General features: G+C 43.9%; 2 protein-coding genes across 3 annotated transcripts; one reads left to right on the forward strand and one right to left on the reverse strand.

Moving 5' to 3' along the window:
* Window positions 1-1,874: 1,874 nt before the first annotated feature.
* syngr1b (synaptogyrin 1b) lies at window positions 1,875-16,896 on the reverse strand (the record flags this gene model as incomplete). 2 transcript variants are annotated; one of them, XM_083906359.1, is made up of 4 exons in its annotated part: window positions 1,875-2,111; window positions 3,714-3,859; window positions 5,378-5,615; window positions 16,795-16,896. In XM_083906359.1, 4 exons carry the CDS (start codon window positions 16,894-16,896, stop codon window positions 1,875-1,877), a joined length of 723 nt encoding a protein of 240 aa, XP_083762485.1. The 2 variants fall into 2 exon arrangements, with proteins under 2 accessions (XP_083762485.1, XP_083762486.1); XM_083906360.1 differs by lacking the exon at window positions 1,875-2,111 and adding an exon at window positions 3,489-3,590.
* Window positions 16,897-17,825: 929 nt separating this feature from the next.
* On the forward strand, window positions 17,826-25,785 carry ift27 (intraflagellar transport 27 homolog (Chlamydomonas)). Its single transcript, XM_083905517.1, has 7 exons — window positions 17,826-17,953; window positions 18,439-18,512; window positions 23,480-23,539; window positions 23,792-23,851; window positions 23,995-24,112; window positions 25,030-25,139; window positions 25,275-25,785. Exons 1-7 carry the CDS (start codon window positions 17,920-17,922, stop codon window positions 25,377-25,379), a joined length of 561 nt encoding a protein of 186 aa, XP_083761643.1. The 5' UTR covers window positions 17,826-17,919; the 3' UTR covers window positions 25,380-25,785.
* Window positions 25,786-27,624: the final 1,839 nt, after the last annotated feature.

Below are 27,624 nucleotides of genomic sequence, written 5' to 3' on the forward strand. Positions count from 1 at the left end.
AGTATAAAGTATATATGTGTGCATATATACTTTCATATTTTGGTCACAATTTTTGTTGCTGTATTTTTATTTCATTTTTTTTCAATAGTAAGTATTATTATTCCAAAATAAAAACATCTCCTGACCCTGAAAGCAACATAACAGATGAGGTGTGGACGACCTCACCATAGATCTTATCACAATAACACTTAATAACAGACCACAGATTTTCTTTCTTTTGTCTTTTTTTTTTTCTTTTATACAGAACTGGCGTAATGCCCTAAAATAAAGCGTAATCTTTTTGTTTAACACTATAATATACTGAATTATAGATTTACATATATTTATAGAGAGATAGATATCATTTACTCTTTAAGAAAATGGAGCGACGCGTTCTTCGATGCCCTAATATGTAAAACGAATGAAATAAGTTGGGGAAATCACAATAGCTAAATAAAGTTGGAGAAGTAGTTTGACCTGATTTCAATTGGAATGCTCCGTTACGATGTCAAATGCTTGGTTTTTAACGTGCTGGGGGGTCGAAATGAGACAAAATTCAATTTCAATATACAGTCATTTCATTCCAGAGATGCCCGTAAAAGAACTGTGATGCTGTGTGTGTGTACATTTTTGCCCTGTGTTCGTTGGATTTCGCTTGGCAGTCAGCACTAAGGCAACATTTGAGGAGAGAAAACAAAGATGGTAGTGGCGGGTAGGGAGGGGGGGGGGGGGGGGGCGGTGGGTTGTGTTCGGGAAAACAACAAAACGATAGACTTCCACACGGCGATAAAAACAAAAATCAGCAACACACTCCCGTTTCACGGTCGAGGGGGATGAGTTGCCCGCGTTGTAATGCGATACTGAAATCCTTTAATGCGCCTCGGAGGGATTCCGTCAGCAAAAAACTTGCGCCTTGTATCTGTTCGCGATCGATATACGATATACGCTTATGTTGTTTAGTCCAATGGATGTTTTAAATAAAGTCCAATAAATTAACTCTGTAGGTATGAGGTGTACCGTCTACACTGGCGTTTCTCAATCCTGGTCCCGGAGACCTCCAACACACTCCCAGGCTCCCCAGGATCAGGATTGGGAAACCCCCCCCCCCGGTCTACACTTGATCAAGGGCATCTGTTGACATCACCGGGTCAAAACTGACACAATACTGCTCCGTTTTAACCCAATGCTAGGCTATGCTAGCTTCAGAAAACACCACGTCCGTGAGACCAATTGGTATTTGCTAGATATGTCAGACATGCTCTAGCTTGATTTAGCTCCGGTAGGGATAACGTCGTCCTACATTTGTGGGTTGGCTTTTGTCGTTAGTGTAATTTCCTTCTTTACACTCTTAGAAATAAGGGGTTCCAAAAGGGTTCTTCTACAAGGGCTGAGGTTCTACTTGGAACCATTTGCTTCTGAAAAACCCTTTCCCGAAAAAAAAAGGGTTTTGCAAGGGTTCCAGTACATATGTTTCCAGTAAGAACCATTTTGATCCAGAGAACCCTTTAAAACCCCTTCTTGGTGGAACCCTCCAAAAGGGTTCTCCTACGAGGACAAGCCGAAGAACCTCATATGGTTCTACTTAGCACTTTTATTTCTCATGAATATACCTTAAAGCGGCACAATGTAGGATTTCAAACCTTCAAATCGCGATTGTTTTCGATGATACGTCAACTTGCGACTGAACTCACGATTGAAGCGCACCCTTTACAGTCTGCAATACATAGACACCAGTGTTTAATGATCCATTTGTAACCGTTTTTTGGGGTAAAAAAAGCAACTGATGACTTGGTTGAGCCAAAGAAACAATAAAAACTGATCGAGATGAAAAAAAAACTTTAGGCAACATCATCCAGAACCCTAACCCAATAGAGATTTCTAACCCCGCCGACATCTCAGTAGTCCTGGCGCTGGTAGCCTCCAGTGCCGTCGAAGCCACCGTCACTGTTGGCCTGGCCTCCTCCTCCTCCTCCTCCTCCTCCTCCTCCTCCTGGGCTTTCCAGGTCATCCCCACCAAAGGCGGTGTAGGGAGCTCCAGCTGCGTCCTGGCTGGGGTCCATGTATTCCTGGGAGAAAAGGGCCGAGTCGGCGCCCAGCTTGTACCTCTGGAAGGCCAGGAAGGACTGGGCCGCCTTGGGTGGATAATCGTCAGGGATGGAGGAAGGCAAAAAAACAAGGGGTTGCATAGATGGTGATGGGAAAAGTGTGGAAGTGGAGATGCAGTGATGTTAAAGCAGGTCGAGAGAAGAGGGAAACAAGAAGGGAAACACTGATTAGTCAAGTCGGAAAAGCTCCTGAAGCATATTAGGCAGCCAAAGTGAGTCACTTAGTCAGAGCAGGTTAGTTCTTTGGAAAGCAGTGCAAAAATATAGGCTATTTTGAGGCTTAACTGCTGAAAAATAAACATGAACCCAAGAAAGTACCCATTATATTTTTTTTGCTTTATTTAACAACGTATGATGAGGCATTTAGGTATTTATGGTGGTCGTACAAAAGATATCGATGGACAGACTTTGTGAGAACAATTTTGATTTGACCTCAGAGTTCTGGGAAGTTTCATGAGTTCGACTCTGTTGCCGACAAATGGACAGATCTACCAGAAGACGCACTTCTGATCGTTTTTATGGAATGAATATTGTATATGGACAAGGAAAATCCAATAAATCCAATAAATAGGTCAGAAACAAGGTTCACCCTTAGAAATAAGGGTGCTTCTACAAGGGCTGAGGTTCTACCTGGAACCATTTGCTTCTGAAAAATCATTTCCTAAAGAAAGGGGTTTTCAAGGGTTCTTGGTAACACTAATGGTTCCAGTAAGAACAATTTTGATCCAGAGAACCCTTTAAAACCCCTTTCCTGAATAAAGGGTTTTAAAAGAGTTCTTGGTGGAACCTTCCAAAAGGCTTCCAAAAAGGGTTCTCCTATGAGGACAAGCCGAAGAACCTGATATGGTTCGACTTTTTTCTTCTAAGAGTGTAGGGCATGTATAGTTGGATGAGAAAATTGTTAGCCAGTAGCAAATTTAGCCTTACATAGCATAATGCTTTTTAAAAGTCAGTCTTTAAATCATTAACAACACTACATACTGTACATGATAGTCACAGTTTAAGGCCAAGAACTCATTGAGCGCATAGCTGTTTTTCCAGTTGTTTGGCTAAGCTATGCTATGCTAACAACCAGCTTCAAACGCACGTAGCTAAATCAATAAATACTCACAAGGTATTGAAACGACATTAAAACAGAGACAACGCCTCCCATCTCAATAAATATGAGCCACAAAGACCAACTGCGATGTAAATCTTCACCTTAATAAACGATAAAGCGGTAGCATGTCATGTAAATACGGACTCTACTCGTTAAAGGGGGTCATGAATTGGAGGGAAAGTTTAAAAACGTAAGAAACAAATATTCCATGGGTGTAATCACAGTGACGAAGTGTCGAGGACCAGCTGTGGAGGTTTTAAAGGCAACGGGGGGGGAGGGTTGGGGGTGATAAGACAGAGTCAGAGTCAGACAAGAGGTTGATGAGGCTGCGGCGGAAACAGCTTGATGTATTCCTCTTCAAATGACACATTCTTAAACTTCTCCATAGAGAAGAGAGCCAGCGCGGCCTGTTGGAACAACATCCACACACTTCATGAGTTGCACGGAACTGCATCCGGATACTGACAGATGCTGCGGCTCCGCTCGATAAATGATGAAATGATTTAAAAAAAAAAAAAAAAAAGGCTTACCCAGGTGAAGATGGAGAAGAAGGAGAAGGTGATGGCTGCCCGGGCGGCGTCGCCTCCCTCCCTCAGTGGGTTCTCGTCGTGATTGGTCACCTGCCACTGGTTGGTCAGGAAGCAGAATCCCACGAACCACATGAAAGACCAGAAAGCTGGAGACAAAATGTCCAAGGAATCGTGTTAAAATAATGCAAGACGACACCTCAAGTGTCGTCTTTTCGCCAACATTGTTTGCCTTCAATTTTTAGGGAATTGGGGCATCTACAATATCTCTAAATCAGAGATTACTGTATGTACACTGTATTAATCATTAAGCACACTGAGATAATATTGATTTTGGGGCTCAATGATATGAAAAGATAGAGCAAGATATACAAGACTGGAGGCAATCCGTTCAAAAAAACAACGGGCCCAGGGTTGACCCCTGTGGAACACCACATGTAATATGAATAGACATCTGTACCTATGTGCTTACTAATTATAAAATAATAATAATAATGGTAATACACTATAGGAGCAGTCTCAAACTGGCGGCCCCCCAATCAATTACATACGGCCCCCCACTTAATATCATGTTATAATGTGTGTAGTGAGGTGATAGAATATAATATGTTTGCTAGCAATGTTTATTATAACCGTAATAATAAGACATTTGGTCAATTATCACATTATTAAATGTATCGTATACAAAATTCAATTACACATATAAATACACTTGTTATAGTCCGAGCCACGAAGATATCTAAGACTGGAGGTAATCCATTCAAAATAACAAAGGGGCCCAGGGTTGACCCCTGTGGAACACCACATGTAAAATGAATAGACATCTGTACCTACACATACGGCCCCCCACTTAATATCATGTTATAATGAAAACATGGCCCACGACCTCACCGTCTATTAAAGACAGTGTGTAGCGAGGTGATAGAATATAATATGTTTGCTAGCAATGTTTATTATAACCGTAATAATAAGACATTTGGTCAATTATCACATTATTAAATGTATCGTATACAAAATTCAATTACACATATAAATACACTTGTTAGGGTCCGAGCCACGAAGATATCTAAGACTGGAGGTAATCCATTCAAAATAACAAAGGGGCCCAGGGTTGACCCCTGTGGAACACCACATGTAAAATGAATAGACATCTGTACCTATGTGCTCACTAATGATAAAATAATAACAATGGTGATACACTATAGGGTTTATACTCTAATTCAACAGCTTCAGAGTCATTGTGATGGTTATATTGCGAGTAACTGATGTTGTTGTAGATAGAGCAAAGCTATAGGAGGTGGTACGAAAACACTGACGGAGAACCTTGTCGGGGGCCCTCATTAAACGGCTCGACATTTCAGCGTCTCGTCGTTATTATGTCTTCACCGCAGTAGCGACGCGGCACTGTCAAAAGAGACACCAAAGCAGTATCTCATCGCCTTGTTAGCCTTAGAAGAAGTCCTCCTCCGCCTATTATCCCTCTCGCCTTCTTTTTGTCGAAACGGTAACCTAATGATGTGCCGTCACTTCGCACAGACTTGAAAAATAAGAGTGTATTAGAGGCTTTTGGATCAACTCGACAACCTGTACGGGATTCAAGTGGAACAGAAATACTCTCGTACAAGTTCCCCAGAAAAAAAAAAAGTAGGTAAAGATCACGGGATTACCCGACACGCCGATGTCTGCGAGCACGGCCCTCTTGCGGTCTTTGACGCTGCTGATCTGCGGGAAGTAGACGTCCAGAGCCAGGAAGGCCATGCAGCAGAGGAAGGCCATGGAGCCCATGAAGACGCCGTAGTTGCAGGCGTTGGGGTTGCTGTTGAAGATGCAGAACTCCTCTTTGCCGCTGGGCCGGTTGATGTAGCCCTCGTTGGCGATGCAGCCGAAGATCACGATGGAGAAGAGCTAGAGAAGGCAAGAAGAAGATAATAATGCACGTTTGATGAATGATTTCTTCGTTATATTGAGCAATTGAACCAGAAAATACTCAGGTTTAAGAAGCTGATAAATCTGATTGAATTTAAAGCGGACCTAGACCGGAAGTTCCAATTAACGCTGTTTTTTTAGTGTGTATCTGCGTCATTACCTTGTTTACGAAGCCCTGAAGGTTCTAAACAAACAGTTCAGCCACTGCTGAGAACGCTGTGTTGTATTGTAATCTCTGGCTCAGCGAGCTCTCTGAAAAAACCCGGTCCGGTTGCGTAAAACAACGGTTCTCCGGAACAGCAGATCGTCCTGCTCCGGGCACTAGTCCGGGAACATCCGTTTGCGTACATTGAACCGCAGAAGAAGAATAACGTCCGTTGGGGAGGTGTTTCACGAGCGACAGTGTCTTCAGACTCTGGGTCTGACTCCGAGTCAAAGTCATACAAGGGACTGCGGCGGGGAGTCGTGACGAAGCTACTTTTAAACACTGTTAAAACAATGTTTTGATAATGAGGAGCAGTGCATCCACCGTTCCAGAGGGGGGAGCTGCGCTTCTGAGAGCGGGTGTGCTGAATATGTCACTTCCGGGTACTGGCCAATCACAAGACTCTGTCTTCTGGGTGTGAGAAAAGAGAGAGATTTCTATCGGCTCGTTTACAGCAACTAGGAGGTTTTTGACCATAAAAACAAGTTAATGTATGTAAGTAGACCTCCATAACTAACATATATGTGCAACAGGACCACTCTGTGTGACCTTTTGTGATAAAATATTGGAGGGACAATTCACCCTCATCACATCTGCATTTGTCTTTTGTTAACAGTCGGTGGCGCCAACGCTCCACTCACGACACAGCGAAGAGGAAGTCATTAAACCACGGGGAGAAAATTGACATTCATTTATCTAAATTTAATGAATTATGCAAAAAAAAAAAAAAATTAAATTATAACAAATGACTGTGATCTAACGATAATGCAATAAAGGTGACAGGCTAATAGTTGTCAGTCAAAAACAGCATCACCCTGGTAATATTCATGACGTGAAGTCACTTGAGCAGATGCTTTCATCCGAAGTGACTCACGAGTGATCGACATATTGAGGTTACAGGAAGCGTTCGGCGTTAACACGACGACAACACAGTGAGACCAGAGATATATGTGTCACATGTGCTTTAACCCAGTTAATGAGTGATTGAAGCGGTCAGAAACCGATTAAGTCTTTGTTGTTTGACTCCATCACATGCTTTGTGCTGTCGTCTTCCATTGCCGTGTGTCGTCACGCCACGGTAGTTGAACTGTTTACGCTGTACTTGTCAATAATTCATCATCTAATTACAAATTACCAGTGTTTTTTTTCCAATAATTCAAACAAACTTTCTGATTTTTCAGCTTCTCAAGTGCGAAAATTTGCTGGTTTCTTTGCTCCGTACACTCTTAGAAATAAGGGTTCCACAGGGATCCTTCTACAAGGGTAGAAGAAAGGGTTTTTCATGGGGTTTCCCAAAGAAAGGGGTTTTTCAAGGGTTCTTGGTAGCACAAATGGTCCGAGTAAGAACCATTTTGATCTTGAGAACCCCTTTAAAACCCGAATCAAAATGGTTCTTGGTGGAACCCTCCAAAAGGGTTCCAGGTGGAACCTTTATAAAAAAGGTTCTACCTGGAGCCAAAAAGAGTTCTCCTATGAGGACAAGCCAAAGAACCTTATATGGTTCTACTTTTTAGCACTTTTATTTCTAAGAATGTACAACAAAGTACAAATCATTAAAAATGGAAAATTTTTCTGGAAATCATTTCCAGGTTTGGTAAACACCAAACAACGTTCTTAAAAATAAGGGTTCCAAACGGGTCCTTCTACAAGGGTAGAAGAAAGGGTTTTTCATGGGGTTTCCCAAAGAAAGGGTTTTTCAAGGGTTCTTGGTAGCACAAATGGTCCGAGTAAGAACCATTTTTGATCTAGAGAACCCCTTTAAAACCCAATCAAAATGGTCCTTGGTGGAACCCTCCAAAGGCCAAAAAGAGTTCTCCTATGAGGACAAGCCAAAGAACCTTATATGGTTCTACTTTTTAGCACTTTTATTTCTAAGAATGTACAACGAAAGTACAAATCATTAAAAATTTAACATTTTGCGGTTGCAGACGTCATTTCCAGGTTTGGTAAACACCAAACAACGTTTTTTTCAACATTTTCTGACATTTTTCGTACTCGATTAATCAAAAAAACAAAAACCCTCTCTACCTCCTTAAGCACCTCCCGCTGCAGTCTGATGGTATATTTAGCCCGACGTGGCTGATTTATGAATAAGAAAACACTTCAGCGGCAACAAAATGTCACGTCTAAACCCCTGCAGGCGAGTTTTCTCATGTCTATTATTTCAAACACTCTGGCCCAGTGGTGCCTTCTGGGAGAAAAAATGATCCTGCTGGCTACCATGTAGTGTGATATCATCCACAGGTTGGTGCTCTATGTTTGTTCGGACGCCGCGGCGGTGAGTGACGGACACACGTGTGTGTGTGTTTGTGTGTGTGTCGACGCACTTCAGAGAGAGTGGATGCTACTAGTGAAGCCTTGGGCTACGGTGAGAGAGAGAGTTTATTCAGCTGCAGTCTCTTTATTTGTGTGACAAAACGACAGAGCCAGAGCCAGACAAAGGAGGGGCAAAAACACACAGCGCCGTATACTTCCACTGACAGCACAGACGGAAGCGTCAGTCATGCGGACGCCGGCGACGGCGTTGGATTTTCCTTTCTTTATTTCACTTCCAAGCCCTTTCGCCGTCTGCTCCGACACATCGTCGTCGCTCGTAAAGTGAGAGCTCGGCGTCGGGGGAGAAGATGCAGGATCGACGCGGAATGGCTGGGATTTTTGAGATTCAACGCGTTCCGAGTTGAAAATCAAGTCATTTTGATGATACGTCTGATCAAATATAAGCAAAAATGCACTTCAGTAACTAGTTTTTGAATGGTGTGTCACTCTGATCTACAGTTTGTCTCTCTCTTCCCAGTGGTATTACATCATATAGTATTTATAATCAAATAAATAATCAATATATTTAATATCAAATGCATGAAACGGGTCACGAAAAAGCAAAACGGAAAAAAACGTTTGGGTGAAAGAAATACGTTTTACTGACTACACTTCAGCATTCGGCATTTCCGAGGTTCAATGAATGCACCTCTAAGCTCAACACGTCGCAAAACATCAATGCAACATGATAATCGATATGCCAGCGCAAATATGGATATGTTAATCATCAAATTAACAAAAATGCATAAATCGCCGACTAATTAGTAATAAATAATCGCGATAAAGCAGAACTATGCAGGATTTTTCCCCCCTAATTTAACAGCGTCTGAGTCAATGTGATGGTTAAATGAACCAGAAGGTCTCACGATGGTCTCTGGACGCCCCCTAGCTAGGTACCCGACTATAATAAAAAGTCAGCGATAGTGTTGTTTTAGACGTTCGTCATGGCAGAATTGGGGGAAGAGGAAATGACCGTCGTACCGTAAGAATTTAAGAATAAGACCTAGAGTTTAAAAACACAAGAGCGTGAAAAACGGTAGGGGGTGGGAACTAAACGAAAGTGGCGAAACTCAACCAGAGTTAACGCTAGGAGTTGGAAAACAAAGTAGGCGCCTTATAGTCCAACTGCAACCACGAGGGACATGAACGTTATTCTCATTATCAATAACTGATTAACGTGTATTTAGTCAGCAATGGCACATACATGCTTATTTTTTATGCTTTTTGATTCGTTTCCCCTTGAGGCGAGATCTTCATCCGCTGTTGACATTTAAAGTCTGAACGGCACACGTTGCACGGCCTTTATGCTCCTTCTTCTTCTTCTTCTTCTTCTTCTGCGGGTTTACGTGGTTAACCACTCCTCAGATAGTAACACCTGCAGTCTTTTTCATTAATCTGGGAGACGATGAAGAGATGGAGGGACGGTGGTCGGAGGGGGACGAGCAGAAGAGCAAAGCGTTGGGGGGGCAGAAAGGGGAATGGAGGCGGTGCTATTTTTAAACCGCCTGCATCATCATCCGCCTGCTCTTTCGTTCTCCCCCCCCCCTCGTCTTCTCCCATCTCCCCTCGTTACCGGGCCCTGCCTCTGCCCACGAGTGTTCTTGAGAAAAATGAATTATACTCTGACACTACACACACACACACACACACACACACAGAGAGTCATCCTCATACAGCTCAAGCACATGAACACACCCCATACTTGGTCCACTGAAGATTCAGGTCAGGAAACGCAGCGTCAATCACGCGTGGGACGCGGGTGGGATGTCGGGACGTTTTACGCCGCTGAACGAAAGCTACGCTAAACGCACACAAACAGTGCACTGAAAGGAAAAGTGGCCCCGAGGGCTTAGAACTAATAATCCTTCCACTTTAGAAAGCACTCCCATTTTCTTTATTTAATTTCATACTTCCAGATATTCTGGACGCGTAGTTCTGTTAGTCGTTCGCGCTCTTGCCTTTGCAGCAAGAAGACCCGAGGGTTTGAGTGTTCCGGTTGGAACAAGGCCCTTTCTTGCAAGGAGTTTGCATGTTCTCCGCCGTGTGTGCTTGGGTTTTCTCCGGGGTTCTCCGGCTTCCTCGGTCCAAAAAACATCCAATATGGGGATTAGGACTGGTGGAACTGTCCAGGGCGTGACCGATCACCCTATATTAGCAACCCCCGCGACCCTCCTGCGAAGGATAAAGTGGTAGAAAATTGGTAGATGGTGTCCTTTTGTTTTGCCAGTTGAGGACAACCCCGAAGTACGGATGGATGTCGGTGTTTTCCGGTATGCTGGTCCAAGCCAAAACAGAAAGTTGGGATATATCCAATAGCCGATGGGAAAACGAGCTTACTTGTCACTTGACAACCCTTAGAGGGACATAGACCATAAAGTACGGCCCACTTGAGTGGACACCAGTGCGAATGACGGACCGATACCTTAGAAAAGAAGCCTGATTCCAAGTGACGTCTAACCCCAACCCCAACCCTAACATGGCCAAATCTCAAAGTATTGTCTCATTGTCTGTATAGAGCAGGTTTACCATCCTGCCAATGTCCAGACATGATAAGACAGTTTCACATGTAGACATCACCGAGTTGTCTTTGGATCCAGAAGGCACGCTGGTAGATTCTGTAACAAGGGCACAGCAGGACCTGCGGGGACGACTAGTTTTAAGTGGCGTGACATACTTTGGTTTTTGGTGATTCTCCCCTGAGAAATAATCTCACCGCTGGGGACTCTCTCGCTCCCTCTACGGTCTGTGCCTCCGATTCCCACCGCTTCCTCCGCACACAAACATCTGCGCTTGAACTAAGGATTGGCTTCGGCGTGACCTGGTTCATTAGGTTTGCGAGCAAAACGTCGTCTTCAGGGTCAGAATAATTGCTGTCACAAGGCGAGGCGGGGAGGCGGGGGCGGGGGGGTAAGCAGATTGAATTACTGACGGTGGAAATCCAGTCGGGTTTGCGAGGAACGTGGAGCTGGTGCTTCACATCCAATGCAACAGTCGTCGATCGAGAATCGAGAAAAACGGCAAAAGCTCACGCAGGAAAAAAAAACTGGTGAACTCTTAAACCCGTTGCACCTAAACATTCCTCACTTGCTTATCAGAGGCATGAAAAGTGAAGCATGTGATACGTTTCACTTTAGAGCCGGCTTCACACCGACCACCATCCACCCACCCCCCCCTCGTCTCGCTGTCGGTACATATGACTTCTTTGGGTGTGTGTGTGTGTGTTTACCGCTCACCCTGGGATCTGCAGACAGATCACAAGGTTCCCAGAGGTGATGAAAGCCAGCACTGTGATGAACACCACGCGGGTTTTCTGATCTTGTGATCGTCAAGAGGGTCACTTAGGAATTCCACGTTGGAAAAAAGCCAATAGCCAGGATTGTGTGCGTGTGTATTGCTTGTGAAAACTAGGTTCATCCATGTGTAAATTTGCAGCATTTTGCCTTATATTTGGGTTTGGGAAACACCGCTCTAGACCAAATGACGTGGGGGCCACACAAGCTTCAATTTTGGGCATCAACAACGCAAAATCTTGAATATTGCACCCGGGCAATTGTCTGCGTTGCCCAACTTGTGGCGACACACCACTCAATGCACAGCAAACAGCCACTAAATGAACCATATCAGTCCAGTCTGGCTCTTTGTGAATGATGTAGCGCGACTGTTGCGTTGTCTCCAAAGCCTTTTGGATCCACAGGTACCACTGCTGCCATTTTTTTTCCTACGTAGAGGCGACGACTGCAGCCTTTATCACAACTCTTTGCATAACCTCAAATTGACTTGAGCAAATTGGGAGCATGTGCGGTCTGCGTTGGTCGAAAAAACGTGTAGGCGCTCGAACGAATCTGCAAAAAAGGTCCACATGGAAGCGAAAAGGTGCAGAGACCCAACAAAGTGATGTTCAATACAAGTCACCAGTGAGTTAACTGGACTTCTTCATAATACAAGACCACTGTGTGTGTGTGTGGGCTTGTCTGCTGCAGAGCTTTGGCCTAGACTGGGGGATACCTGATTGCTACTGTCACCATGGCAGCAGCTGCTCACGTAATAAGTGCGAGAGAGAGAGAGATCTTGATCTTTTCGAAAAAATACATTTCAAGGAGAGACATCGCACCACCAAGGGTATTAATAATAGTGACCTTGAATAATATCTATCCTTGTTGCTGTATAGGCAACAAGTCCAATCGGTGGAAAGGGATTTCTGCCATTTGCAAGCCAAAATGTGATTGATTTACAGGGCTTAATCTGGGCCAGACTTGCTTAAATATTTACCACAGATAACGATAACAGTGGCCGTTTCTCACTTTTCTGTGTCCCGGAACGCAGTTTTAGGATAATTTGAGGCGAGAAATTAGCCGTTTAGAGTCTAAACATGTGCTGCTGTGTGTATATTAAGATATGACGTATTTATAGTTTGACAGCGATGTTGTGGGCGGTGATCAGCTCGGCCTCTGTGGACGCTCGGTGCCCAAAACAATATTTTGTGCAGCTGGAGACGACGCAGAGGCTCTCGATCGATATTTTAATCATCAAATTAGGCCATTGTCGCCGTCAGTTTCACTCGCCGGGCTTCGCTACTCCCTCTTCCACCCTCTTCATCGCACACTGCAACCAGACGGACTGCAAAATCGGAGATAACCCCCCCCCCCCCCCCCCAGACGACCACAAGCACACAAAAGCTGCATTGCACAATGCAAACATGCAGCTCGAGTCTTAAAATAGCGAGCAAACGGCGTCTGAATTCTGACACGTAGGCCCGAAAACAAACTTTTGCTCTCTGTGTGTGTGTGTGTGTAAGTGTTTCACGTGAAGACGACAAGAATGGGCCACACTGCAATCTGTGTGTGTTTGTGTTTGCTCATATCATATAGTTCCAGCTACAGACTCAAACCATGACCCCTTGAATGCTAATCACCGTCATCAGAGCTGACTTTAATACGGTGGACCTACATTACTTATATAAGAGCATTTCAGTAGCGGCTCACGGTAAAATGTCAAGAATCCTGCGGGAAAAGAAAGATCTTATGACCAGAAGGGTGCAGACGAACCTTCTTATCAGGTGGTTGTTTTTAGCATTTTAGCATTTTAGCACTGGTTAGCAAAAGTACAATTTAGGGCTGTAATAATACTGAGGTCATTTTATCCTTTTATCCTTAAATCGCATTCTGCGATTGTCAACTCCTGCTCTAGCACATGAGAGCAAGTGAGATTAATGCAGGGCTGTTATCTGGTGATGCATTCCTTCCTCGTACAATGCGATATTCGATACGCCAGGGGGCAAATATCGATATTTTCATTAACAAATGATAGGGCGATCCAAAGTTAAACAGTTCTTGACAGGAATGAATAATCGGTGCAGGCGAATCTTCGTATCACGACGCACATGTAGCTTAGCGGTGGCTGTTTTTTTGCATGTTAGCATTTAGCACTTTGGAGGGTAGGCAGACACACTGGTTAGCAAAAGTACAATTTAGGGCTGTAATAATACTGAGGTCATTTTATCCTTTTATCCTTAAATCGCATTCTGTGATTGTCAACTCCTTCTCTAGCACATGAGAGCAAGTGAGAGTAATGCAGGGCTGTTATTTGGTGATGCATTCCTTCCTCGTACAATGCGATATATTCGATACGCCAGGGGGCAAACATCGATATTTTCATCAACAAATGATAGGGCGATCCAAAGTTAAACAGTTCTTGCCAGGAATGAATAATCGGTGCAGGCGAACCTTCTTATCACAACGCACATGTAGCTTAACGTTGGCTGTTTTTTTGCATTTTAGCATTTTAGCATTTAGCACTTTGGAGGGTAGGCAGATACACTGGTTAGCAAAAGTACAATTTAGGGCTGTAATAATACTGAGGTCATTTTATCCTTTTTATCCTTAAATCGCATTCTGCGATTGTCAACTCCTTCTCTAGCACATGAGAGCAAGTGAGATTAATGCAGGGCTGTTATTTGGTGATGCATTCCTTCCTCGCACAATGCGATATTCGATACGCCAGGGGGCAAATATCGATATTTTCAATCACAAATGATAGCGCGTTCTAAAGTAAACAGTTCTAGCTAGGAATGAGGGGACATTTGGGTGAGCGTTACCTGGGATACTGTTTTGAGAAAGCTAAATTAAGAGATGCTCCATTCACGTATGTTGTCGGACAGACATCGTGACGCATCGCTATATGATCGTCTTGCAATGTTTTGATAATCACAGAATGAAATAAGCGGTATCGCGGGCAATGTATCGCATATTGTATCGTATCATATCGCGACGGATACCCTGTGATTTCCACCTCTAATAGATGCATAGATAGAAACCTAAAGTTCAATCGCTCCATCTGTCACCGCTATCCTCTCCTAACACACACACACACACACACACACACACACACACACACACACACACACACACACACACACACACACACACACACACACATTATGCTCATTATCACTTCGACATGAAGCCCTCCCTCAGAGGAAGTGGTAGCTGGAGAGTGAGAACCATCCACCACCATTCAGAAACTATTATCTCTCTCTCTCTCTCTCTCTTTCCAAGAATGGCCAATCTCCCTTTCTAACACACACACACACACACACACACACACACACACACACACACACACACACACACACACACACACACACACACACACACACACACACACACACACACACAGAGGGAGAGAGAGCAGACTGAGTATTAGCGCCATCACACAAAACATCACAACTCGGGGCTGTGGCTGTTACTATGGAGACCTGTTGTTGCTCTGGTGACGCCGAAAAGGGCAGGGCATCCGACTTTGGCCCACAAAGACTCATACGTGTGTTAGCGTGGTCACTTTTTAGAGGCTACATTCCTACAAAAGTCTGATTTCATATACAACGATCGACCGTTAAATCAAACGCGTGATGTTTAAGGCGACGGGCGAAACATAAACGCCGAAACAATTGAGCTAATTAAAAAAAATAGCATGTTTTTGAGCATGTGCGATATGTTCATTTCTCAAAAAAAACATGGCTGAGCGTGTGTTCTCATGCACAGGTTGTATTGTAAATAAAAAAGACAGTCGCACGGAATCCCGACAGTCTCCGAATACTACAATTTAGTTTCAAAGCTGCCGGAGCTTCCTCCTGTTGTCAGTGAAACAGTTATTAACGATTAAAGGGTAGATTTTGATGCCGGTGTTTGTTCCTCTAACAGAATAACACGGCGTCAGAAGTCAGGAATCTACCTCCAGCTCATGACTGTGAAGTCTTTCATGGTTCATCGACTTAACCGCATGACTTGTTCTGTGCTAAGAACAGCTACAGGGCGGGGGGGGGGGGTGTTGGGGGGGTTGAACACATTCACTGTTTCACTTCTTTCCGTGATTATGATTTGAGTGAGATTTTTAAGGTTTTAACATTACGTTCGGCACCTACAGCTAATTTGTTTTTTACTGATATGAAGAAGCTTACGTCTTTACCGCCAAATAGTATACGTTTACTCATTAGCAATGACTTTAAGGCGTATGTGGGACCAGTTAGACTTCCCAGTTTAACCAGTGTTGTCACAGGAATCCACCGGCCTCTTAATCTGCTCGGGTTGTTATTTAGGGACACGCACAGATAATCCCAGTGGTACGATGGTACGAAGTGGGTGGATTAAAAAGACCAATTCTCCTTTTGATATTTAACAATGTGAGTTATAGACTATGGTTGTTAGCAGGATTCCAAAGAGAACTGGATGATTTCCCGCTAGCTTGCCCGCTAGCCCGCTAGTTGACTAAATATGCACACGCACCATGCGACTACAGTGTAAACGGAGGCGATCGTGTCGTGAATAATTCAATAATCACGGCACAATTTGCTTTTGCAGTTTCCTGTCCGTAATTTATCTTTAATATTAACAATAAAATCATTTTAAAACCAATATGCGGTTATAAATTGGGATTCGCCAATGCGAAAGTATCGGTATCGATCCGCTACTGGCTTGGGGCCCCCGAGCCTATAGGGGGCCCCAAGCCAGTCGGAGCCTGAGGGCTGTTTTTACTGAAATGTGCAGTGACCAGCCGACCTCCCCGTCCCCCTCAAACAACAATGGGCGATTTGCGATGACATCTCAGTAGGAAACCCCCCCTAAAGGGGCCCCACCTCACGTTAACCTGTGTGAAATGACCAGTATGTATGTTTTTTCAGTTATTTACAGTATTTTTTTATTTTTTTTTAATATATTTATATTGTTTTATAACGTGGGTTCTTTACAGTGTAATGTAATTTTTTTACTACGTTTATATAGTTTTTTTTTAAAGCTATTTACAGTATTTTATTGTTAATTACATGTACATTTTCCCCATACTTTTTAATTACAATCATTTAGAAAAAAAAAATAACATTTTGAAATCATACAGTTTTCATTGGTGTCGGATTATTTCTAACATAATGGTGATGAACACTGGTTGGAAAGGAAGGGCCCCCTGGGAATGTTTTGCTTAGGGCCCCTGCAGACTCTAGAATCGCCCCTGTGCGTCAGACGGTTTTCCTTAGTTGTTACTTAGGGCCCTGATGATGAGGTTCCCTCTCCATCGGCTCGAGAGTGTTTACAAGCATATGCAAATGAGATTGCAATATTGAAATTGAACCATTTGTGCGTCACTCACCCAAGACACTATGCGGAGAATGGTCTGAGGCTGCTGGACGAAGGTGACAGGGTCGAAGGCTCCTCCGGCTTTCCCGGCCCCGTATGCCTGCATCCCCTCCATGGTCCTCCGCCTTCTTCTCCTCTCTCTGGTCCTCCTCTCCTCTCCGCTCCGCTCTTCACTGGATCTGGATCTGCCTCCTCCTCCTCCTGCTGCTGCTGCTGCTGCAACCGATGGATGTCTCCGTGGTCCTGTAGTCTCGCCTCCCGGTTCTTGCTGGTTCCAATTTAACCTCTAAATCAACCCCCCTCTCCGCTTCACGGTCCGGGGCCGAGGAAGCAGCGCTAGCTCGACAGTGTTTTTGGTGATGCCCTCTCTCTCTCCAGCGCAGTAGCCGGTGGTGGTGGAGGCGAACACGTGAACGCGCCGCTGTTGTCACGCCTCAGACAAACAGCGGGGGCGCGCACGCTAAGTAGACGCGCGTGTATAAGACGTAGTCACGCGGCGCTTTCAGGAGGGATTTTGCTCCCCCTTGTTGACAAAAAATCACTCATAATCGCTAAAAACGTGACATGTTTTCGCTAAAACCGCTGTAACAATCCGGTTACACGTTTAAAAAGGCGACACAACAACGATTTTAACGCCACAAAACATGTAAATAAAACGAGCCGGTTTTGAGACGCTAAAGGAGGAAATGCCGCCCTCTGCTGGCATCACCAGGTTGCGGTTATACAATTTGTACCCTCTGTTGTTATTATTATTATATCATGTATCACTACAAACAAACACGCCTCACAAAACGTCACAAAAAGTCGTGTTCCGTGTTATTTTTCCTTATATATCCCACAGGTTGGACAATTCACACGGCGCCTGTCAGACAAACTCTGAGGGGTTAAAACCCCCCCATCTTTTACGTTTACGTCATATCCAAGAGCCAATGGCAGCCCAGCTCTGCGCAGTACGTCGCCGCTGATTGGCCCAATGACACTGCCTCTGCGGCTGGTTGCTAGGAGACGCGATGTGTCCATGTTGCTGAGGCTCAGAAGAAGAAGAAGAAGACGCTGTTTGTTATGGAGCGTATTTAAAGCTTTAATCTTTAATGGAACACGAGAGTTCACGCGTAGTGTGTGGAAGTTAGCGGCCGTGATGGTGAAGCTGAGGGCGAGATGTCTGCTCGTCGGTGAGTTGTTTTTTTTGTGTTTTTGTTTAAAACTTTACTTCTTCCTTTTGCGCCACTTGAGGCTAGCAGTACAGGGATGCTAAAGCTAGCACTTCTGCTACTCCCGTACAGCCTATCGCGACAACTTCATATTAGTTTACGTTGACGTATCGCGAGATTTCATAGTATTCATGATAACAAACTACTGTATGTATTTGCAGGCTCATCGTAGCTTCGTTTTACACCAAACTAATGCTTGTAAACAACGCTGTTGTTACAAGATTGTCTTTTTTTAACCACTATCACTACCGGAAGTGACAATGTAATGAAATTAATTGTTAAGTTTATATAGAATTCACTCTAATCTGACTATGTATTGACCTTATTTAAAATTAGCCATTTTTACATGTAGCATCATCTACTCATAGCTGCATTTCCTGACTTTGTTAATGCTGTTATGGAATTGTCTCTTCCTGTTTTTATGTTTTTTGTGTGTGTGTGTGTAGGAGATGCTGCCGTGGGGAAAAGTGCTCTCTGTCATGTGTTCTCTGGTGCTCTCTTCCAGAAGAACTACAGCATGGTGAGACGGCGCACGTTTAAACACTCTGGTGCAATGCGGGGACAATGCAATCCCAAATCCACTGACGTGCGTGTGCGCAACAATACACGTGCACCACTTTACTTGTAATAAAAACATCCGTAGTCGCATCACACGGCCATCATAACAGAGTCAGAGTCAAAAACACCTGCTTGAGTGAGATGTAGCCACAGGCTTATGCAGTACATTTGCACATTCAGGCGCGAGTAACGGAGGACTGGGATTTAAGCGGCAACTCCTGAAGCTTAAAGGTCACATAGAGTGGTCCTGTTGCACATAAATGTTAGTTATGGAGGTCTACTTACATATATTAACTTGTTTTTATGGTCAAAAACCTCCTAGTTGCTGTAACCTAGCCGATAGAAATCCTCTTTTCTGACAGTGTTTTTCTGCTGCGAGATTTCAGAGTGAACTTTCACCCCCAGAAGACAGAGTCTTGTGATTGGCCAGTACTATCCAGCACATCCGTTCTCAGAAGCGCAGCGCCCCCCTCTGGAACGGCGGATGCACTGCTCCTCATTATCAAAACATTGTTTTAACAGTGTTTAATAATAGCTTCTTCACGACTCCCCGCCGCAGTCCCTTTTATGACTTTAAACCGGAGTCAGACCCAGAGTCAGAAGACACTGTTGCTCGTGAAACACCTCCACAACGGACGTTATTCTTCTTCTGCGGTTCAATGTACCTAACCGGATGTGCCCGGACTAGCGCCCGGAGGAGGACGATCGGTTGTTCAGGAGAACCGCTGCTTACGTAACTATTACGGGATTTTCAGTGATCTCGTTGAGCCCCGAGATTACAATAAAACACAACGTTCTCAGCAATGGCTGAACTGTTTGTTTCGAACCGTCAGGGCTTCATAAACAAGGTAATGACGCAGATACACACCAAAAAAAACAGCGCTAATAGGAACGTCCGGTCTAGTTCCGCTTTAAGTCTGGCTCACTGCCTGCCTGGAATACACAGCAGCATGTCTGGGTGGTAAAAAATCTTGATGAACTTGCAGCGCAGCGTTTATCCAGCATTCAGCTGACAGGTGACAGCAGCGCGTAAATCAGCGAAAAACATGCCGCCTCACTTTGCACATTTTTACCCACTTAGTATTCAGTATTTCAATTACCGTTTGACCCCCAGAGAAGTCAAAGCACTCGGGAGCTCAGCAGCAGGTTCCGTATATCTTTAAGGAATAACGCAGTGCTGGATCAAGGTAAAACAATCATTTTAGAATTCGGTAGCTATTAATGCTAATTTAAAGGTGCATGGTGCAACTTTTGGTGATTGTTGTCGTTGGGTTGTGATTCTGCCTCTGTTTTGTTTGCAAGAACAGAAATAACAGATATAACATTTGTTGTTGTTTATCTGAAAACACGCAAAACTATCAGACCCATCTGAGAGGGAGCGTTTCTGTGTATACACCTGTAGAGCAGGGGTGGGTGGGAGCAAGAAGCAACAGCAAATTGTGCAAAGTGTCTTTGCGTTTTCAGTCTTAGTGTTTTCTGTCACTTCCTGTGTGCAGCAGGGCTCTTGAGCTATGCTTAATCAGGAATGGTGTGCTGGTTTGAGTCCCTGCCAGGTCAAACGGCAGCAGGGTTTCCCAATTTAGAGTGTCCGATTGTTAAGTGGACATCCAGTGTGCTCCTCGTGTTGGTCCCGAGCCTGGATAAATGACAGGCTTGTGTCAAAAATCAGACACCCTAGAGAGGCAGAAGCCAAAAGACGTTAAAAATAATCCTCCTGAGGTCACGACCTTTAGCTTATTCACGATTTTTTTAACTATGCATTAGCTGTTAATCGTCGCTGAATGTCACGACCGTGCGGTGTAGCTGCTTCTCAAGGACCTGCAGAGGTCTCTTTCAGTGAATCCGCCACAGAGAATCACCGAAGTGCAGAACGGCAGAACGTACACCAATTAATGCTGACGCAGAGGAGGCTAATCTGCATTATTTATGCTAATCTGCGTTAGGGAGGGGAACCGTGTCATTAACCCTGACTCTGTGATGTATGGCCCGTGAGTCGATGGGGGCGGGCGTGCACTCGCCGACTGTGTGCGCGTGCATTTTCGTTTTTGCGAGCGGTCGATATATGGACTTGCGAGCAGCTTGTTTTGTTCGTTACATGTACTCCGTTTACTACAAAGCCTTGCAGCTGGTTAGAGTACAGCGCCGGCTGCGGTGAGTACATTGCTGGACAGGAGCCAGGAGAGTGTGTGAGTGTGTGTGTGTGTGTGTGTGTTGTTCCCGCTGTGTCAGCAGTATCGGGGGGGGGGGGGCTTCTGAGGTGACAGCAATGTCGATAATTAATACAGCAGGATTCTGGAAAGCCACCAGAACAGGTACTTAACAAGTGCACACAAGCGCCCGCGGCTCCGGTTTCCACACCCGCAACTCTGTATGTATTCAAAAAATGTAAATAATGCAATTATTACACGCGTAGATCGCGGCTCTGCGTCCGCCAAACACTGCGCTGAAGCTCATTGGAAAGTGCCGGTCATGGTCTCTGCTGTTACCAGGCAACCGCTTCAACACACCTACCTGCAGCTCGCTTCATATTAGCCAAAATATTCCTTCTTTTATAGCCCGATTGACTCACGAGGAAGTCTTTAAACGGCAGCGAGAGCTATAAATTTACGATTTATGTATTATGTAATGAAGCAAGTTGATTGCACATGCTTCTAATGTGATCAGGTAGTGATTATGCAATGAACATTTACCTTATACTGTTAGAAATAAACGTGCTAAGTAGAACCTTATAAGGTTCTTTGGTTTCTCCTCATAGGAGAACCCCTTTTGGCTCCAGGTAGAACCTTTTTATAAACCCCTTTTGGTGGGTTTCACCTTTAAAAGGGGTTTTAAAGGTGTTCCCTGGGTCAAAACGGTTCTTACTGGAACCATTTCTTCGGGAAAGGGGTTTTTCAGAAGCGAATGGTTCCCAGGTAGAACCTCAGCCCTCATAGAAGGAACCCTTATTTCTAAGAGTGTAGAATCACACGACCAGATTCAATGGGTAACGCTGCAATTTTATGAGTTATTGTCAATGCAACCAAATGCACCAAAAGCTATCGTTTTATTTGGAATTAGCCTTGAAGGTGCATTGCTTAGCAATATCTAAGCGGCATAGGCTGAATTTCAGCTCCATCCCACTGCTGCGACGAGAGAAAGTCGCGATGTTTACAGAGTTTACGGTCTTCGTCGCCACTGCTGTTCTTCAACTTTTGATTTTGAAGGCTTTGGGGGGAGGGGGGACGGGTCGATTCCGCTCACGTCCTCCTTTTGAAAATGTCAGACGGCCCGTTAGCGATATTCCGAGCTTATTTGTTACTAATAGGCCCCTCATTGACATTCCAGCGAGACGCTTCCTACGCAGCACACTCGGCTCGTTAGGTCCGCTCAAGCTGAGCGAGACCCCCGACGCAAGCATCCGTTGCACGCGACGAACAATCCGCGTTTGTCAAGTGCTTGTCGAAGTGTGTGTGTGTGTGTGTGTGTGTGTTCAAAATTCATAGGAGCAGTTTCTGTTGCTTTCAAGGTTTTTTTTTTTAAGTCTCTGGCATTTAGCGCGAGCTCGGGAGATCAGATCAATTTAGAGTTTGTTGCTGACGGAGGAAGGAATCTTCTTCAAGGTCACCACTGATCTCGTAGCGCCGGGTGCGGCGCGCGGTGGCTAAAAGGCAGCCTCGCCGCAACCGATCCTGTCCACTTTGGACGTCTTAAGATCTCGTCCTTTGTGGAGGAGGCGCGTCGGGCGACGAGCCCAGATTTAAGCCGTCATCGCTGCCTGACGTCTATCTCTTTTGACGGCTGCATCCTCTGTTTTTTACGCTTCAGTAACGACTCGGCTAAACTTGCGATCTGACTTCCAACACTGACTGTATAGGACGAACGGACGCCTCGAGTCCATTGTTGGCGCCTGAAATCTGCATTCTGCAGCCTACACTACTGTTTTAAAGTTCGGGGTCACTTAGAAATGTCCTTATTTTTGAAGGAAAAGCCATTTTTTTCAATGAATATAACATTAAATGAGTCAGAAATACACTCTTTACATTGTTAAATTGGCAAACTTCTGGTTTTTTAATGCAATATGTACATAGGTGTATAGAGGCCCATTTCCAGTGTTCTAATGCTACATTGTGTTTGCTAATCGTGTTAGAAGGCTATTGGATGATTAGAAAACCCTTGTGCAATCATGCTAGCATAGCTGAAAATCATTATTTCTAATCTTGTCAATGTCTTGACTATATTCTCTATTCGTTTTGCAACTATTTTGAGGAATAAAAGTCTGACTTTTAATGGAAAACACAACAAAAATTGTATAGGTGAGCTCAAACTTTTGAACGGTAGTGTACACCTTTCGGAGTTTAGATCGTCCTCAATGGAGCAAGATTTGTTAAAGGATGTCCCATTAGGTGTATAAATAAACAATAAAGCAGGCTTTAGATTGGTTGATTTATTGTTTCCATGGTTGATCCCTTCCCTTGGTATGACAGGAACACCACAACAACATATCATGTCCTTGAATGCTTCAATTCACGGTCAATGGAGCGCCAACTCGGCAACCAACCACAGCCATATTTTCCATCTCAACATCAGTGTAAACAGAAAATATCCATCGACTCTTTTGATGGACGGACTCAACGGGAAATCGGGGTCTTCGACGTCCTAGAAAGAGCCGGCGATCAAAACAAGATTTCTGCTCGTTTTAGCTTCTTAAATGTGAATATTTCCTTCGTTTCTTTGCTCCGCGTAACAAAGAAATCGTCAAAAATGAATCATTTCGGTTCGTGGACAAAACGAGAACATCGTCATTTCCAGGTTTGACAAACACTGATCATCGTTTTTTTAACATTTTTTGACATTTTATGGACCAAACGTTTCATCGATTGATGTGTAACAATATCAAATATGGAGTTTTGTGATCATTTCACAACGTCTATTTTCGTCTCTGTTTGCCAGACGACTGGAGCGGAGCTGCTGTTGAAATGCGTGAACGTCCCGGAGACCGGCGACAGCGTGGTGAGTCCAAGCCTTTTTCGTTGTTTTTTTTCCCACCACGTCATGTCGATTGTGAGGGTAAATTATGCAACCGACCGCGGCGCAAAGATCGACCAAATCTTGGACGTCTTCACGTTTGACGCCGTTAGCGTCTCATCTGTATTCTGTCGGGGGGGGGGGGGGGGAACGTTCCTGGTCTTCTCCAGAAAAGAGAGAGTTTCAAACCTGTAACTGGACCAAATCTCCATGTGTAACACCGCTTTCACCCCTCAGGAGCTCTACATCATTGACTCTGCGGGGAAGGAGACATTAGCGGAGGCCTGCGAGAAGACGGTGAGACGAGTGAATTTGCACCGTCCAGGGTGGTCCGTCGTCAACGTTTTTAAAGTGCAAAATTTGCTGATGTAATAGGGAAGTTTTGTCAGAGAAGTTTAAAAAAAAAAAAAAAAAAAAAAAGTGTTCTCTCTATTCCACAGTGGGGCGAGCCGTCGCTCGTGTGCCTGGTTTTCGACCTGACCAGCGAGCAGTCGTTTGCCAACTGCGGCCGATGGATGGAGCGAGTGCAAGCCCACTGTCGGGGGCTCCATGTTCCAGGTAAAACACAGTTTTATTGACCCGTTTGGTCCAGAAAATGTCCAGAAAGTGGTTTCTGAAACCAAAAACTCGTCTTTTTGACACGGTGGAGAGCAAAGAAAACCAGAAAGAAACAGCTACACGCTAAAGCTAGCACTTTTTTTTTCAATGAATATAACATTAAATGAATCAGAAATGCACTCTATACATCGTTAATGTGGTAAACTGTCTATTCAAGCTGCAAACGTCTGTTTTTTAATGGAATATGTACATAGGTGTATAGAGGCCCATTTCCAGTGTTCTAATGGTACATTGTGTTCGCTAAATGCGCTAGCAGGCTATTGGATGATTAGAAAATCATTGTGCAATGACGTTAGCACAGCTGAAAACAGTTTTATTTTGAATAATAATCATTATTTCCAATCTTGTCAATGTCTCGACTATATTTGCTATTCATTTTGCAACTCTTTTGATGAATAAAAGTGTGACTTTTAATGGAAAACAAACAAAAATGTTACGGGTGACCCCAAATTTTTGAACGGTGGCGTAGGAAAAAGAAATCTTTTTGATAAAAAGAACCTTTTTTTTCCCCCCATTAAAACGAACCATAAACCAATAATTTATAATTTATGTAAAAATCCGATACACACACACACACACACACACACACACACACACACACTGTAAAAGTGTCAATAATAAAAAAAAATCATCAGCAGCAGTGTTTCACCTGAGTCATGTTGTGGGCAGTTTATTTCCTTCCTTTATGTTACACAGTTGGATAATTGTGTCTTTCTCGAAATAGCTGGAGAAAAAAAATGACTCAGCACAAAACGTGTTGCTAACGCCGTCATCGTTTTTTTTTGAAAAGTCTAAAAACAACAAACGCTTTCCCTGGATCTCGATTATTGTGTTTTTAACGCCAATGTGTGTTTCAGGCGTCCTGGTGGGCAACAAGTCCGACCTGTCCCCCAGGAGAGAAGTGGAAGCATCCGTGGCCCAGGAATGGGCCCAGAGCCACGGGCTGGACTACCACGAGACATCGGCCGTGAGTTCGATTTTTCGTCGTCGCGCTGTCCCCGAGACGAGAGATCGCGGACGGTTACCCGTTTCCACATTGGCAGGAGCAGCTACGGCCACATTAATCATTCACGTGTGTGTGTTCTTGTTTGTCTCCTCGCAGAGGGAGATGGAAAACTGCGACGCGCCGCTCGTTAGCTTAGCGCGGGCCTTCCAGTCGCTCTATCACGAACGCCGGGAGGCCGTCCAGAACCTGAGTCCAGCCTGAACCTCTGCTCACACACACAAACACTGATTTATTAACCAGTAGGATATAGGCACAGTGTTATATTCAGGAATCATTTTTGGAGTCAGTAGCTACACTAGCGTTCAAAAGTTTGGGCTCACCTGTACACTTTTTTGTTGTGTTTTCCGTCAAAACTCACACTTTTATTCATGAAAAGAGTTGAAAAATTAATAGAAAATATAGTCGAGACAATTTTCAAGGGTTTTCTAATCGTCCAATAGCCTTCTAACGCCATTAGCAAACACAACGTAGCATTAGCATATGGAAATTTATACACCTATGTACATATTCCATTAAAAACCAGACGTTTGCAGCTAGAATAGTAACGTTTACTATGAATAAAAGCCTGTACGAAACCTACTATAGGCCTACGATCTATAAGTAACCTTATGGATGATACATTTAAGATATTTTTTTTTTACTTCCTGCGACAGAGACTGATGAATAAAGCTGGTTTTCTTCGACAGTCGACGCTTTGGTTGTCTTTTTTCTTTCTCTGTGCCGCGGTTCGTCCGCTGACTCCAGGTCAGTGGGATGAAACCTCCTCTCCTTCTCCATCGGCTCCAGTCAGACGCAACGGGGATTTAAAATCTCATTAAAAGCATCACATTCAATGTGACAAAGCCTTTTGTGTTATCTGAGGATATATGTAGAACACGACAAAGAAGGAACTTAGTCGGCAAACTTTCAAATGTAATGAGCATCTTTGCAGAATCTGTATTTAACAACTTGTAACTGTTATTGCGGCGGCGGTTTTTCTACTCCTTGAGTGGGTGATCATAATTATAGCAATTAAGAACTCTGTTGTTCCGGTTCTCTGTGTCCGTATTGTTATTATCTTTGTACTGCGTGTGTGTGTGTGTGTGTGTGTGTGTTATTCCCTCCGGCATAAGGAAACAGAATCCGAAATAATAATAACAGTATTGTCTGTCACATTGTGTGTGCGGCTCGCTTTGTTTTTTTTTTTTTTACATCTGTTCCCTTTATTCCTGCATTTTAAATGCGTGTAATGAACGTGTCGTCGTTAAATATATCGGTTTCCCGTCTTAGCGCTAAATCAAAAGCTGGAGGATATTTCCTGAGCAGCCACAACTTAAAAAAAAACCCCAGTGTGACGTCAGTAAAATTGCCATTTTGAAGCTTGGAGTTAGCTTGTTCGCTACTAGCCCGCTATGCTACTGCTGTATACACGCAGACGCTCCCTCAGTTCATGAAGACGGTGAAAACAGAGGCAGAAACGTCATTAAAATATATTTAAAAAACCACTGTGACGTCAGTAAAACTGCCATTTTGAAGCTTAGCGTTAGCATTTCCGCTACTAGCCCGCTGTGCTACTGCTGTATACACACAGACGCTCCCTCAGTTCATGAAGACGGTGAAAACAGAGGCAGAAACATCATTAAAACATTAAAAAACCACACTGTGAAGTCAGTAAAACTGCCATTTTGAGGCTTAGAGCTAGCTTGTCCGCTACTAGCCCGCTGTGCTACAGCGGTATACACACAAACGCTCCCTTAGTTCATGAAGACGGTGAAAACAGAGGCAGAAACATCACATTTTCTGCTTTAATTATGTATTTTTATATGATTAATTGTGCTGGTATTCATATTTAAAGGGCCAGTGCGTAGGATTTACTAGCATCTAGGGGGCAGTGTATTCAGTATCACCACCGAAATCCCAATTTTAATTGGATTCCTATTTATTATTGAACTCCTTTTGTTACTTAATCAATTCATTTTTGGAATATTTTCACTTAAAACACACATTTTGCCCTGATTTAAAGGAGATTTTCAAGGTTTTGTGTTTGCAGGGTTACTATTTTCTTATTTATGAGGGGAAAAAAGCATAATGAATTGTTATTACATCATTCAAATACGAGTTTTATTACAGTTTTAATCAGAAAATCCTGGTAGCTCTATAAGGAAAACAGTTTTTGTTCTTTTCGTAATAAAAACCATGGACGTGTGTGACACAAGTGCTGGAAAATGACACTTTCTATGCTTTCTATTCGTCTGAAATGGAGGATCCAGCCTCGGGAATATCACTTAATAATAACACCACAGGATCTAGACAGAGAGAGTGTGTGTGTGTGTGTGTGTGTGTGTGTGTGTGTGTGTGTGTGTGTGTGTGTGTGTGTGTGTGTGGGCTGCTGCTTATTGCTTTGCAGGGTACTTTTTTATTTTAATTTCCACAGATATTGAAACTGGCCATATCTGATATGACAAAG

Source organism: Microchirus variegatus, assembly GCF_963457635.1.
Source record: "Microchirus variegatus genome assembly, chromosome: 19".
Taxonomy (NCBI): Eukaryota; Metazoa; Chordata; class Actinopteri; order Pleuronectiformes; family Soleidae; genus Microchirus; species Microchirus variegatus.

Excerpts from the sequence above, each read along its gene's own strand:
- ift27 (XM_083905517.1), top strand. The coding sequence starts at position 17,920 with ATGGTGAAGCTGAGGGCGAGATGTCTGCTCGTCG. Across the intron at positions 18,513-23,479 it reads TCCAGAAGAACTACAGCATG|ACGACTGGAGCGGAGCTGCT; the intron begins GTGAGACGGCGC and ends TCTGTTTGCCAG. Across the intron at positions 25,140-25,274 it reads ACTACCACGAGACATCGGCC|AGGGAGATGGAAAACTGCGA; the intron begins GTGAGTTCGATT and ends GTCTCCTCGCAG.